At 52.1% G+C, this 15994-nt stretch overlaps 1 protein-coding gene across 37 annotated transcripts in view; it reads right to left on the reverse strand.

Annotated features, from left to right (window-relative positions):
- Window positions 1-15994, reverse strand: part of FARS2 (phenylalanyl-tRNA synthetase 2, mitochondrial) — a 310200-nt gene that overhangs the window by 207379 nt on the left and 86827 nt on the right. For 21 of the 37 annotated variants that reach the window (XR_015152578.1, XR_015152577.1, XM_086370378.1 and 18 more), the window contains one exon: window positions 15054-15185. The exons of 10 other annotated variants lie outside the window; for them this stretch is intronic. Coding sequence is in view for 25 of the 27 variants with exons in the window: in XM_086370378.1 (XP_086226504.1) it covers window positions 15054-15185 (132 nt within the window). In the remaining 2 variants the exon portion in view is untranslated. Of the gene's footprint in view, window positions 1-7714; window positions 7791-10667; window positions 11111-15053; window positions 15186-15994 lie in introns of those variants that run through there. 6 more of the 37 variants (XM_086370400.1, XM_086370408.1, XM_086370407.1 and 3 more) reach the window with 4 other exon arrangements.

A 15994-nucleotide genomic window follows, 5' to 3' on the forward strand; every position in this document is an offset into this window, starting at 1 on the left:
TTCGGTCATGGTTTCTCAAACCAAGGCAGCGGACCCTTAGATAAGGTGATTTTCAACCGAACCTACACAGAAGGGCCTCCCCACCACCCAGAAGAGCAGCTGGGGGCGGCGTGATGCGGGGTGTGTCTGGCGCTGGCCCTCTGCTGCTTCCCCTGGCACCTCTGCTCTGCGTGACACCATCTCCTTCGTGAGTCTCAGGGCCGCCAGCTCTCCTTCCTCCAGCCTCCAGAATCCATTTCCTCCCTGGATTTCTGCTGCCTTGGATGTAACTCATACTCTCACATTTCTCTCCGAGGCAACTGGAAGACACTCCCAGCCAACTCACTGCCTCCCATCCCTGCTCCATCCAATCCATCTTTCAGTCTGGACGTGGGGAATCTGCACCAAAATGTGTTCCTCCATCCACGCGTTCAATATCTACTGAAGTGTGAGTCACTCAGTCGTGTCTGACTCTTTGTGACCCCCCTGGACTGTAGCCCTGCAGGCTCCCCTGTCCGTGGGATTCTCCAGGCAAGAACACTGGAGTGCGTTGCCATTTCCTCCTCCAGGGGATCTTCCAGACCCAGGGATCGAGCCCAGGTTTTCAGCATTGCAGGTGGATTCTCTACCATCTGAGCCTCCAGGGGAGCCCAAACGTCTACTGAGCACCTACTGAGGTGAGGCGTGTGTGAAGCAGGGCGACCGAGAGGTAAGGAAACAACAGCTCAGGAAGAGTCTGGAGGCACAGCGGGGCCCAACCTCTGCCAGAGGCCACGCGAGCGCCAGGAGCCCTGGACAGAGTGTGCATGGCAACTCTGGCTCCCTGCAGGGGCATCTGCAGGGGAGAGCAGGGTGAGTGGGGGCCGGAGGGGCAGCCAAGGCTGGTCAGAAAGGACCTGAGGGGCCACCAAGTTCTCCGCGTGACCTGTTTGGGAATCCCCAGCGTCCCTGTCCACCCCCGCCCTGTCTGCCCTCCCAATCATTCCGTTTCCAATCCTGCACCACCCCCTGTGCCTGCGCCTCAGCGACACCGAGCACCTGGGCCCTCGACCTGAGCTGAACCGTCCTGGTTCCATCACAGACACCTGCGCCTGCTGGAAACCTGCAGAGCATCTGCTCAATACCTGTGACACTGCAGCCGCTGACCAGGACGAACTCACAATGGCTCCCACCCTCCAGGAGGTCAGGGTCTCAGGGAGAAACCGGCAAACTGAGTAACTATCACGTGGGCTCCGAACAGACCCCAGATGCGGTGGATCCCACTGCGTTAATCATGATAGACCCCAGATGCAGTGGATCCCACTGCATTAACCATGGACCTCGTGAGCCTCCGAATAGATCCCAGATACAGTGGATCCCACTGCGTTAATCGTGGGCTGCGTGAGCCTTCACTGGGCTTCTCTCAATTCTAAGAACAATCGAGCAGGAATGCTAAACTCACAGGAGCCTGATAACCTGGAGACAGATGTGGTCCAAACACAGGGGCAGGGCCGCAGGGTGACGAGGGCCCACTGGGCGTTTCTCCACAGAATAGAAAAGAAAATGGGGAGCTCGAGGGCCCCAGTTCTCATGACAGTTCAAGAATCATCACACTGACTTCCTTGAGAATTAAATACGAGGCAGAGCGTGTGTCGCGGAGACGGGAATAATTGAATTTTCATGAGACGCAATGTAATGTTTGTTCATTCTGTGTAAACACATACAGATTGCGAGTAAGGCTAGATTAATTCCTTCAAAGCACACCGGATTTCCACAAACATAATGAAGCTGCCTCTGGTAATAAAGCCTTAGAAGTCAACATCTGAAGACGTTTTCATTTATTTCACTATACCTGAAGTGGCAGGATAAACACGAGATGAAAATATAGGACTTTTATATGTAAATTAATCCAAAAGTAACTTTTCTAGGAAATAGACAAGAAGCTCAGAATGAAAGTAAACTCTGAATGCAGACCTAGGAACGGCAGTGACCCAGAAAGTTCTGACGGCACCTCCAATCACATCGAAAATATGACGTGACTGTCGGGGAGCAAAACTCGTCCCAAGGCCTTCCTGAAGGGGAGCTGAGGCAGACAAAGTGAGGGCAGTGTCTCGACCACCTTCAAGGAGAATCCCTGGGAGCTTTTCAGAAAAGCGCAGAAACAGCGGAAGAGACAGCCCAAGAAGACCCGTGGAGTGACTGCTCGAACAAGCCCACGTCTGCCCCGGAAACCACTGGACCGCCAGGGAAGCCCCAGGCCCGCTTCTAGAGACGAATCCCGCAGAGACTGGCGCACGGATCGTGACACGTCCACAGCGATTCACTGAGACACCGCTGTGGACAAGCTCAGAAACCACACAGAGCGCCTGTCAGCTGAGCACCGGTTACATACAGAACGGCTCACACACGTGATGGAGACAGACCCTCCAACATGGAGACCTCCAGAAGCTTACTGACGTGGGGAAAAAACAGATGTAAAGAAATATAGTCCAGCACGCCACCTTTATATTAAGAAGGAAAGAAAAAGAACATACGTTTGCCTCTGCATTAAACACTGGAAGGACCTGGGAATCCCCTGCTGGTCCAGTGTGGAGACTCGGTGCTTCCACTGACCTGGGCCTGGGTTCAATTACTGGTCAGGGAACTAAGAGCCCACAAGTCTCAAGGTGTGGCCAAAAAAAAACCCAAAAAGAAACTAGAAGGATCCAAAAGAAAAAGAAAAAAAAAGTGAAGTCAGCGGAAGGGAGAACACATGCAGACACAGGCACGCACAGCGAGGAAGCGACCTAGAAACAAGTTCACAGCACAGATGGACGGTCGTCCCCTGCTCGTCTTCCCCTCGGCCCCCAAGGACGTGCCCTGGCCGTAGTGACCCCCGCCTGAAGCCCACCCTCCCTAACCTGTAAGCCAAGGCCATCGCCCCCAGCCCTCTGGACCCACCACCCACACCTCCCCCGCAATCACATCGCAGGGCTGTCCTCAGAGATATCCCCCTTCAGAAGCCCTGTGACCTGCCGCCCTCTGCGAGAAGGCCTGACACGTCTCTGTCCTGGCAGAGTCCTGGGCAGCCTTCAACATCAAGGTTAGACAGCAGCTCTGTGGGGTACAGGACCCCCGACAGCCCTGGCTGCCAACCCCGTGACCCCGCCCTGATGACCCACCTGGTTCGGGGTCTGCTTGGGACTGGACCCCTCGTTTGCCCACTGGCTCTTCGAAGCCTGGGGCACTGTCTCATCCATCTGCACTTGCCAAGCCTCTAGCTTCCCAACTGATGCTCCCTGTGCACTTTCCTCAAAAAACTAGCGACGAATGCTCTGTCCTCCTGGGGAACAAGCGCCTTCACCTAACAAATTTTAAGGTCCTCAAGGCGACAGCGTTATTAGTCATGAGTGGGTCCGGGCCCTCAGGCAGACTTACATCTGCTTCTCTACCACACACCCCTCAAACCGCCTCATCACACGAGCCTGAGCCCTCCTGTGCAAGGGCAGGGGACTGGATGACACCGGTGGTCCCTAACCTTTCCAAGTCACAGAGGCCTGGGAGCATCCCGTGTCTTCCTCTGCACCCACCCCAGAAAGAAACCGCCCTTACACAAGCGGCTGCAGACGCGGACGGGCAACTTCAGGAGACGCATGGAGTGAATGACGCCTGGAATCGTTTCCAACTTAACTACTCTCCGAAAGACGGAAGGCGTAAGGTTAGAGGAGAAAGGATCTAACACTTTTTAATCATTTACCGAACACGAGACACGAGGCTGGAACTTCCGAGGTAGCTCAGTGGGTAAAGAATCTGCCTGCCAGTGCAAGAGACACAGGAGACGCGGGTTCAGTCCCCGGGTCAGGAAGGTCCCCTGGAGGAGGGAATGACTACTTACTCCAGCATTGCCTGGAGAATCCCATGGACAGAGGAGCCTGGGGGACTATAGTCCATGGGTCACAAAGAGTCGGACGTGAGCGAGCAACTGAGCCCAAGACACTGGGCTGAGCACGTTACACCCATGGGCTCATCTGTTCCATCCCAGATCAGTGAGGTGCATGTCTTATTCTCATCTTCTAAATCAGGCACTGGGATTCAGGGGCAGTAACAGATGAACGGATTTGTCAGTGAAAGTTCCTCTTTCTGGTCTGAAGCTCCCAGTATTTTCTGCAGGGACACGTACACCCTCCCCGTAGTGGTTGAGGGAAGAGTAGGCTGCAGCCAGGAGGCACCAGAAGGAGGGAGTCTTTTCTGCCCCTCCAGGTCCTCCCCACGTCACTCTTCCAGCACCACCAAGACAGGACACAGGAGGGACGTGCAACCAACGAGAAGCTCCTGCGCCCAGGCCCCTCCATGGCTGGCATGGAAATCACCAGCCACGGCCAAGGAGGACAGGTCCTGATGGCACAAACCAGCGATAGGGCCACAGACCCGGAGAAAGGACGAGCCCAAGGACCCTTTCCAGTCTGGCCTCTGAGGCGCAGCTCTCTTTATCCCATGACCCCGCAGACCCCCTCCTGCATGAGGTCATGCCTCTCCTCGTTGGGAAACAGACAGGCCTGGGTGCAGGGAGGACCCGGGAGGCCTGCCAAAGGGAGCCTGAGCCACCATCCGGAGCCCCCAGCACATGCGCGTCCGCTTGGCGGGAACCCAGGTTCCATCGGGCTGGCGGCCCACAGCATCCAGAAGAGCTCTCTCTAAAACAGGAGTAAGAGGTCAGCTCTTTAACCTCCGAGGAGATCTGCCTCCTCTTCAAACCTCCAAGATGAAGGAAGGAGCTATGCTGGTTACTAAGGTAACTGAAGGTACCAAAGCAGGGCAGGCGGGGGAGAGAGTGGGCACTGGAACCCCCTGCGGTCCTGTGGAGGGCGCACGCTGGTGAACACACCCGTGTTCTGCGTGTCGACGAAGCCCGGGAAAGCTGTATGCAGGACCTGCTGCCCCCCACAGGGTGCCCTCTTCACCACACCGAGGTCGGGCCCTGGGCGCACGGACCTGGAGGGGACCCTGGGGCCCCTCCCTCCCCCATGGCGCCGCCACATTCCGTCTAGACCGTGCGCCCGGTCTCCTGCTGTTGAAGCTGCATTTCTTGGACTCAATCTCAACAATGCTTCAATCTCAACCACGTGCTCCCACCAAGGTGAGATGGAAGGTCCCTGTCTTGCCCTCCATGCCCTTCCAGGGCGGACCCAGCCTCGACGTGGTGCCCGGCCCGGGCTCTCCCAGCGCTCCGCACTGATCTGTATCAGAACCTGCAGTGCGGCCGCCCCGCCGTGCATCCAGCCCAGGCCCGGCTCTTTCCCCGGAAGGATCCCCTCCTCACTGTGCCATCATGGAGCCTGCTCCACTTCACAGCTCAGGGCCAGCATCACGGCCCTGGGAAAGCCTTGCCTGTCTCTCGAGGAGCCTCCCCCTCCTCCGACTGTCACCGCAGCCCCAGGGACACAGCTCACGACCTGCCGTCCCCGCCACCGGACTGGGCGCCCCTCGGAGGCAGAAACCCCTCTGTGTCCATGGCCCCTTGCGTGGCGCCTGCCAGGCCGATACTTGACAAACGTGTATTAAAGGAGCAGACAGAGAAGGTACAGGCGATCTAATACCTGGAAGCATCCAATAATGGGTGAGAGCTTTCGCCTCCTGATGCCTTCAAAACCCACAAACCCTCCATTTCTAGGACTCTGCAGACAAATAGCTTAAAATACCAAATGAATGTGCTAAATTATGAATGCTGACACTGGCTGCTTCCCTTCACACTGAAGGCAGTCCTCAAGGTAAAACTGAAGAAGAGTCATCTGACTGTGCTTTGTCATCACTGCCCCAAACCACACCGCTGCAGGCCTCCTAGTTCACGGGCAACCCAGCAGCCGATGGACAAGCGTCGCTCCAGGTGTCCTGGGGACGCAGCCTACAGAAGGAACCTTCTCCCGGCAGGACTCTGAGTCCCATAGGCCTGGGCTCTGCTCACTCGCCCAGCTCAGAGACACTGTCCACTAGACAGACACACGGCTTTTCCAACTCACTCTGTCCCACACTTCGCTGAGTATCAAGTCTTCTTTTTCCTGTGTTTTGTTGTTCAGGCGCTCAGTCGTGTCCAACTCTTTGCAAATCCATGGACTGCAGCAGGCCAGGCTCCTCCGTCCGTGGAATTTCCCAGGTTAGAGGACTGGAGTGGGTTGCCATGTCCTTTTCCTCCTTTTTCCTATGAAACCCCTAATAAATATGAGCATTCTAAGTTATATGGTCTGAGAGATGCTACACTTGGCCAACTCCTGAATTACGTCCATTAAAAACACAATTTGAGAATCTGGCCTAAATTTTTGCCTAACGATGTCACTTCCTTTTATCCACAGGCATGACAATGTGGCTGCTGCACGAAGACACTGCTTCCAGCCTAAAATGCAGAAACGAAGCTTAAAAAAACAACGTAGCAGATTGTGTTTATCCCCACGGTGCCATAAATAATTCCTAAACTTCCAAACTGCCTCTTTGCAGGGGAGAAAATACAACTGTGCCGTCGAGCAGCAGCACATCACTGCCTGCCTGCAAAGCTGCAGTGACTCTAGGCAGCACACGGCTCATAAATAGTTTAAATAAAATTCAATTAGATGAGCAACTTTTAAAAAAATTTTTGACAGTCTTAGAGAGTTTCTTTAAAGGGTCTGGGGAAGAGACCTGATTAACCAACCAGAGATACCAAAAGCCAGAGCTATGCAACTTTCAATTGGTGTTGTTTAGTCGCTAAGTCCTGTCTGACTCTGCAATCCCACGGGCTGCAGTGCACCAGGCTTCCCTATCCTTCACTCTCTCCCAGAGTCTGCGCAAACTCATGCTCATTGAGTGGGTGATGCCATCTAACCATCTCATCCTGTCGCCTCCCTCTCCTTTTGCCTTCAATCTTTCCCAGCATCGGGGTCTTTTCCAATGAGTCGGAAAAGTCTTAGCATCAGGTAGCCAAAATACTGAAGCTTCAAGTTCAGCATCAGTCCTTCCAGTGAATATTCAGTGTTGATTTCCTTTAAATTGACTGGTTTGATCTCCTTGCTGTCCAAGGGACTCTCAAGAGTCTTCTCCAGCACCACAGTTTGAAAGCATCAGTCCTTCGGTGCAGTTTTCCACGTGGTGTTTTAAAACAAAACACATTGCCCTGTGGGTTGTATTAATACTACACACTCTGGCTTGTTTCAAGTTCAAAGTTATTAGTTAGTTGCACAGTCGTGTCTGACTTTGCAATCCCATCGACTGTAGCAGCCTGCCCGGCTCCTCTGTCCATGAGATTCTCCAGGCAAGAGTACTAGAGTGGGGATCCTCCCTTCTCCAGGGGATCTTCCCATCCCAGGGATCAAATCTGGGTCTTCTGCATTACAGGCAGATTCCTTACCAACTGAGCCACTAGGGAAACCAACTGGTTTGTTTAGGAGACCAAATAATGGGATCCAAGAGCTAAAAGGAGATCTGGAGGTTATATCATCTGAGACCCTTATTTTATAGATGAAGAAACTGAGACCCTCAGGACTGGCCCAAGATTTCCAGCACAGCGCATGGCAGGGCCTCAAAATGGTTGAAAAAGGAAAATTAAGTCTGCACTGATGGAGGTAGGACAACTGCTTTATATCTGCTAAATATCCAAGATCTTAGATGACGAAAATAAGACACAGGGCAGAGGTTCTGCCTTCCAGAAGTCTCCTATGGGTAGAAATGATGCCACAGATGGTATGTAACATACACTGCAGCTGCAAAAACATCAGAAACATATATACAAACTGCAGCTTGAATCAACTTACCAAAATATTTGCTTTTGTTACAATAGCAGAAATATTGCAAGGGATGGCATGGATTCTAAGCAGGATCAGGAAGAACTGCAAAATATACAAGGAAACAAATCAAATTCTGTGAAATGATATAACTGGAGTGCTCAAGCAAGCTCCAAGCTGTGTCTCCCAGTCAAACAAGGGCGTCCCAGAATCTGCCTTCCAAACACCAGAACAGTCACAGAGGGCAGGACCAAGCCTGACAACATTAGGAGAGAGAAGGAGGATGCGTGAATGTCACTCAGTATTCAGAACCCCCACATAAGAACTATGAATGGTACAGCAATAATATCAGAGACTTAAACCACTAGCATCAAGCATGACAAGCAGAAGGGTTATCTTTACAGAACTTGTCAACTTACACCCACTCACATTCCCCGACGAAGCGACTTTTTGGGAGAATGACATTATAGAAAGAAACCTAAAGCAACTCAAGTAAAAACTACAGATATTCCACTTCTGAAAGAGCAACTTAAAGAAAGAAAGAAAAGCCACAACCTAGAGAATATAATTGTAATGTATAAAAGTGACAAATAATTAGCTTTCAAAATAAATGAATTCCTACCAATCAATTAAAAACGATGAAAAAAATGAGCCCCACTCAAAATGAGCAAAAGAAAAACTATATGTGTCAAATAAATATATTAAAATGTGATCAACCTCAATGGCAGTTGCATGTAAACAAGACCACAGTGAGAGACTGTTCTGGACTCACCAGACTGGCCAAATACACTGAACCAAGCCGCATGCTGGAGAGGGTGTGGGGCGACAGGAGCTTCTGTGGAAACCGGCCCGGCTCCTCAGGAAGCAGCCTGGTGATGCCAGCGAAGCTGAGATGCTGAGAGCCCCCGCTGGCTCAGCGGGAAAGAGAGAGCCCGTGACGTCGGGGCTGCAGGGAGATGCAGGTTCAACTCCTGGGCCCGGAAGGTCCCCTGGAGAAGGACACAGCAACCCACTCCAGGACTATTGTCTGGAGAAGCCCATGGACAGAGGAGCCTGGCGGCCTCAGTCCAGGGGGCTGCAAGGAGCAGGGCCCTGCTGAAGTGACTTGGAGCGCATGCGAACTGTGCAGAAGTGCTGACTCAGCAATTCCACAGCTAAAGAACACGTAACTCTAAGAAACTCTTAGTCCTACACATGCAAGAAATACAAAAGTGTGCACAAGTGGCATCTGAAACAACAAAAGAATCGCAAACAGTCAAATGTCCATTAAAGAACGGATGATAAACTACGGCACGCGCAGCCGCTAGAATCTGAGCTGTGAAAAATGGATGAACTGAAACTCCACGGAGGACCGCAGAGTGGAGCCTCACAGCACTGCGTGGAGGGCTACAGTCCCCGTGAAGAACCGCAGGGAAGGATGCGTAGCACGAGTCCACTCGTTAAAGCACAAAAGCTGGGGAAAGTTCACTTGTTTACGAAATGCAGAGAAAATCAAGGTAACAACACAAAATCCAGAACAGTGAATGCTCATGGGGCGGGGGAAGTGCTAACAGGGAGGGGACACATGGGGGCCTCAACCTGCATGGTGTCCCAACTCTTCAGCTGAGTGACGGACCCTGGACTGGCTGATACAGTAAAGGACTAGAAGACAGAGAGACAGAGACAAGAGAGGGGCAGACAAAGTATCCAAATGAAGTCTTTCAGTAAAGGGTAACTTTAAGGAAAAAATTATTTTTAATTAGGGAGACTTGAGCACGTCATGGCTAAGAGTAAAGAACGAAGAGAAGAAGAACAGAGTCAGACTCACACGTCCCGATTTCAAAAGTTACTACAAAGCTAAAGGGATCAAAACAGTGTGGACCTCGGACTTCCCCGGTGGTCCAGTGGCTGAGAATCCGCCTGCTGATGCAGGAGACATGGGTTTGATCCCTGGTCCAGGAAGATCCCATGCGCTGCAGGGCAACTAAGTCCGTGAGCGACTCCTGAGCGCGTGCTCTGCAGCCTCTGCTCGGCAGCAAGAGAAGCCCGCACGCGGTACCTAGACAGTAGCCCTGCTCTCCAGCTAGAGAAAGCCTGCCCACAGCAACGAAGACCCAGTACAGGCAAAAATAAACAAACAGTAACAGTAAGGACGTGAGGATGGGAACACAGGCCAACGGAACAGAGCTGACAGTCCAGAGATACACGCAAACGTCTACGGTCAGCTGACCCTGGACAGCAGGGCAGAGACCCCTCAGTGAGCGGTGCTGTACGTTAGACCCCCACTGGCCTACCCGATGGACAGGGCTCCCTCCTCACACACCCCAGCAACCCCACGAATGGCACGTGAGTTCATGCTCTGATGACACAGCCTCAGCTTCCCGACCTCAGGCTGAGTTTCACCGGGAGAGGTCACCTCTCACCATTTTCCGTGTCTTCCTGCTTGTCTGTCGCAGAGCCTCGCGCAGACAAGGTGCCAATTACAGGAGCGGCATGTCTGCTCACGTCTGACACAGGGATGCGTGGTCTTGGTCTGTGCCACCTGGGAGCTCACCACCTTAGATCGGTAACACTGCACGACACAACCGTGTGCAGAGCTTAGGGACTGTCTACCAGAGAGAGGGACACACTGAAAACAGGGTCACAGCTAGACAGGGAGAAAAGCATCAGGCGTGTCAATTGTGCGTCCAGGCAAAGACCAAGGACATGACCCCTTGCGAACAGGAAGCTTACTTATGCTGGGATGCTCCCGTCACGCTGCAGAGCAGCCCAAAGTGACCGGAGGTTACCTTCCACCCTGCGTGTAACCAGCACGAGGGCTTGGCACCACCGAGGTGGTGGCACCACCACCACGGCACCTCTGTTACAGACACACGCCACGTGGCGCTCTGACCATTTACGTCTGTGTCTGGCTGTGCTGTGCTGTTTTCAACAGCCAGGACAATGCTTTTTTGCTCTTCTACAGCCTTAGAAGAAATATCTGACAAACAAATGACAAAAGAATGACTTTAAAACTAGAAAACGTTTATGTGCATATTTATAAGGTTTTTTTCCCCAAAAGTCAAGTTTTAAATTTTAATGAAGAGGTAAGGAAAGTGGTTCCGTTTTTTTTAAAAAGTTACTTCCCGGGACGGAGCCTCTTCTCCTCCCTGGCCTGAGTACAGTCTTCTAAATCTCTCAATAAACGGTGAATTCCTCCCAGGCACGATGACAGCCACAGTCGCCCAGTGATGTTTCGTGCTCCCGGTCCCTGTAGTACCTGGAAAGACGGCGGCCTGAGTCAGCCCACAGGGAGGTACGTGTGCAGTATTTGGACGCATGACTCACTGCTGCCTTCCAAGCATCTCCTCAAGGGGAAAACAACGAAGTCATCGGGACAGCAGTCGCCGCCCACATCACAATTACCAGATCTCAGCGGTCGGGAAGCAACGGTGAAGGCGCCGTCACTTAAGGGAGAAGAGAGAAAATTCTCTCAGCGATCCGGAAGAGCCTAATCTTACTTTGTGCGCAAAAACACACATACGCCACAGTCAACTTAAATGTGTCACAAAGTGTTTTCACTGCCTGTTCAAATTAGCAGTCTAATCTATGCATTTAATTAAATGCACTTGGTCACAGAGATAACCCACACGGGCGCAGGGCCCCTCTGCAAGGGTAATAAATAACCACAGGACAAATAGAGCTTTGTTTGCTGTTGCTTCGGTTGGTGCCAGCTCTTCATTCTATGTTCAGTGGAATTATTTATTTGAAAGGACTTCTAGCCACTTCAAAATCGTGTAATTTACTACTCAGGCAGCAGATATAGTAACTGACTATTGTCAGCAAGATCTGGGCAACGGGTGCTGCCAGCCATTCAATGCTGATCACCTTTCGGAGGCTCCAGAAGAGGGAGAGTGACAGTATCCACCCCGAGCTTTGCTGGCAGGTCACACCGAAGTGAGCCTCCAGGGCATCTCGGGAGCTGCTGGCCCCTGCTGGTGTCACTGTGCCCTCAACCTCTTTGGTCACCATGTATTTCAGCATTAAGCAGCACCTCAAGGAAAGCCATGACCAACCGAGACAGCATATTAAAAAGCAGAGGCATCACTTTGTCAACAAAGGTCTGTCTAGTCAAAGCTATGGTTTTTCCAGTGGTCATGTATGGATGTGAGAGTTGGACTATAAAGAAAGCTGAGCGCCGAAGAATTGATGCTTTTGAACTGTGGTGTTGGAGAAGACTCTTGAGAGTCCCTTGGACTGCAAGGAGATCCAACCAGTCCATTCTGAAGGAAATCAACCCTGAATATTCATTGGAAGGTCTGATGCTGAAGCTGAAGCTCCAATACTTTGGCCACCTGATGCGAAGAGCTGACTCACTGGAAAAGACCCTGATGCTGGGGAAGATTGAGGGCAGGAGGAGAAGGGGACGACAGAGGATGCGATGGTTGGATGGCATCAGCGACTCGATGCACGTGAGTTTGAGCAAGCTCCGGGAGACCCTGAAGGACAGGGAGGCCTGGCGCGCTGCAGTCCACGGGGTCGCAGAGTCGGACAAGGCTTAGTGACTGAAGAAGCACCGGAAGAGCCAGTGGTAGGGATGGAGCCTGTGGCGGCGGGCTTCAGCACTGCTTGGAACTTTAGAGCCAGTGGTAGGGATGGAGCCTGTGGCGGCGGGCTTCAGCACTGCTTGGAACTTTAGAGCCAGTGGTAGGGATGGAGCCTGTGGCGGCGGGCTTCAGCACTGCTTGGAACTTCTACTTTTAAAAGCTGGAGGGGCGGGGCGCGGCGGTGGGAAATGCCAGAGAAAAGACAGCAAGAATGGCCAAGCGAGCGGAGGCAGTGTGACCAGAGCCCGCCAGCCCGGGCCGCGCCACAGGCACTCAGAAGACAAAGCCGGCAGTGCCTGCACATGCCGTCCGCGGTTAGTGACCGCCTGGCGCGCAGCGTGAGGATTACGACTACAGACGTCAAAACACAAGCCCGTCTGACAGCACGGAGCAGAGCTGTCATAATAACTTCAAGTTCAAGCAGAAAAGCCCACACAAAATTTCTTTTATACAAGCATCTCTTCTTCCTTTTCTTTCGTCTCTCTCTCTCGCAAGGTATTTAAATTTTACGTGTACATTTCCCAACAACCGAAAGCACCGCCCACCACCCTGTGACTCTATCAGACACATTTCCATCTCAGGTGTCTTTTTTTATTTTCTTTTTCTACTTTGCCATTTCCTCCAAGAATTACCTGATAGGGCTGATCTAACTGTAGAACAGCAGTGTCGTTAATGCACAATAATGACTTGGAAACCTGTTTCAGAGACGATATTCAGCCAATTACTGTGCGAATAAACCTCATAAAAACCTACCAAGGACACTGGCAATGCACGAGGAAGTGACAACTGATTCAGGAAGTGACAACCGATCCGTAACTAACCCTCCCTGCTTTGCGTTCTGAGTGCTGGCCCCTGACACCAGGTGCCCCTGGGAGGAAGCCTAGGATCCAGGAAATCTTTTGTCTAAAAAACAAAGCAAAACAGACACAGGCACCTTTTTTTTGACGTTAGCTCCGACTCGAGAAGAGATCACAGCTCACAGATCTGCTCCCAGTGTTCTGTGCTTTCTGTTAAGACGCACATCTTTCCTTCTCGTGTTTCTTACCACTTTCAATCTTCTTTCTCCCTCTAAAGTTATTCACTCCATCTAGTATCACGGATGCAAAGATCACAGAGGAAATCTAGCTCTGCCTGACCAGAAACTGTCTCTCTGACATGCTGGACAGCCTCTGTTTAACCATTTCTAACTAAGGGGGCTCTCTGTTAATAAGTGGCTCTTACCATTTGGGAAAACAAACAAACAAACAAAACACCTGTTTAATGATATCAGAGATGCACTTTTACTGGCTACGTGGAAGAGCCTGTGCTCAGCTTGCCTCCACAAACCGTCAGAAGGAAACTTAGGAGGAAGGTGTCTCTGTGCTCGTTTTAACTGTGAAAACCGGAGACTGGCGGGGTTAGACAAGCGCTGAGGAAGACACAGCCTCGGCGGACAGCACTCCTGAGCTTCAGACACTCGGCCCCGCCTCCCACATTCACTCACAGGCCCTCCGAGGGCACCTCTCTGTTCCCTCGTCTCCAGGAAAGACCCAACGTTGGAGAACCATCCAAGAAGGGTGTGGCCCGGGGCTGGGCTCTCCCGTGAGCCTTGCCTGGCCGAGTGGAGAGGAACCCCACAGCTGGCTGGGTCTGAGCCCAGGGCGGGCCCCACGGCCCAGGCCAGGCAGCGCCGACTCCCCGTCTCCTGTCTCCCTCCAGCCTCATTCTCTCACCCCTGGACCTTAACACAGGGTCCATCCTCAGCTCTGAGTCCCCAAGAGGGCCCGCTCCCCTCCGGTCTGCTGTGGCAGGAAGCCCATGACCAGCCTGAGTCCGAGCCGCCTCACCCCCCGGCCACAGAGGACATGTCCATCTACGTGGGGAGGGGGCTTGGGGGGCGGTGGAGGCTGTCAGCATCAGCCCCCTTCCTCCTCCTCCTGCCCATGCAGGGACCCTCATACCCCGGTGCCAAATCCTAGCCAACTTCCCTTGGAGGATTCCCAATGTGATAAAACATTTTTAAACTTAAATTCTGACAGTGACTTAAAAAAACAATTCACAGCTCTGAAATTAAGTGTAGAAATAATTTTTTTTTTTGTGGGGGGGGTGGTGGGGGTGGGGGTTGGACCTTGTGGCTTTGTAGGATCCTAGTTCCCTGACCTGAGGCTCTTGGCAGTGAGATCAAGTCCTAACCATGGATCCCTGGAGGATTCCTAGAAATAATCATTTTCATGAAACAATGGTCCTACAGAGAAGAGCTAAAGTCCAGGGAGAATTTCATCAGAGCCCCCATTTTCCACTCCCTCCGCATCGGGTGGTCCAGCCAACAGGGAGGGTCGAGGACAAACCAGCAAATGAGACGGGCCTATGTGTCTTACACTGCGCTCTCAGCGCTTATGAAACACCTGCTGGACCGGGGCACAGTTCCAAACACAGTGGGAACCAAAAAAGGGACCTCAGGCTGGCGTTGTTCCTAAATAGTCTGGAAGACAGACAGCTCTCGTGGGACATGCCTCAAAGGCTTGTGGGCGATCCCAAAGCAGCCGATCAACAAACATGACATCGTAATGTCTCAGAGCAAACCCACACTCGGCGCTGACAAGGAAGAGCTCCAAGAGCAGGAAGCCTCCGAAAAACCAGGCGAGAGAGATGGTGCTCTCCTGGGGGCAGCGCAATAAATCCGGACAGCGATGCAAGCACAGAGGCCGGGCGGCAAGCCCTGCAGGAGGGTGCAGACGTGGATGCAGACAGCACGAACATGCAGCTCCCTGGGAAGAGGAGAGCTCTCAGGAGAGCTGTGCCCACACGCAGGGTCCTCCCGTACCTGAGTTTACCAGCTGCTGCTCCATCACCCCACAGCCCAGAACCTCCAGCCATTCCCCGTGGAAGTTGATCTCCATCTCGAAGGAGGGATGAGTGAAAGGGAAGTAGCAGTCCACCCATCTGACGTCCAGTCCTGCAAAGACACCGGAGAAAAACAGGCACGGAGCGTTACAGGCAGTCTTGCCTTTCCCATGATCAAATCTGCTAATGGCAGATTAGCTGATGACACCAAAAGACTATTTTCTCAGTAAAATAAATAGCAAATAAATTAATTTGCAACACTTTAGGGGGAGGCAATAAATCTTAAAACTTGTGGAAAACTGAGCACGTCTTATCCAATATGACAAACATTTTGTGTACTTTCAGGACCCTCTGAAACTCAATCAATCACCCGTCAACTCTGCGGCCACCTGGCAGAGGAGAGAGTTTAGGTCGAGGAAAGGGGGCTTCCCGGTGGGCTAGCAGTAAAGAACTCGCCTGCCAGTGCAGGAGACACAAGGCATGCATGAGATGCAAGTTTGATCCCTGGCTTGGGAAGATCCCCTGGAGGAGGAAATGGCAACCCGCTCCGGTGTTCTGGCCTGGAGAGTCCCATGGACAGAGGGGCCTGGAGGCCTACAGACCACAAGGTCGCAAACGACTGAAGCAACTTAGCACACATGCACGGGAAAGCAGGTCTTTCTGCTAGCTTCTATAAAAGCAAACGATGTCTAAATCAGACCCGCAGCCCTCTAAGCTGAATCTGTACCAAGAGTGGACAGGCCTTTTTTCACACTTCTCAATACTGCTCTGCTCTAATAGCCTTTAAAAAAAAATTTTTTTGAGTAAGTAATATATTCACAGGGTTCAAAATTGAAACACTGTAAAAAGAATACATTTTCCTGCATAAACAGGCCATGAGTGAAAAAAATTCTAAGTTTGCGAGGTGACTGGAGTTAAGTA

The sequence above is a fragment of the Bos grunniens genome, chromosome 23 (assembly GCF_055505025.1).
Source record: "Bos grunniens cultivar Pamir isolate PY7600 chromosome 23, Bosgru_T2T1.0, whole genome shotgun sequence".
In the NCBI taxonomy this organism is placed as follows: domain Eukaryota; kingdom Metazoa; phylum Chordata; class Mammalia; order Artiodactyla; family Bovidae; genus Bos; species Bos grunniens.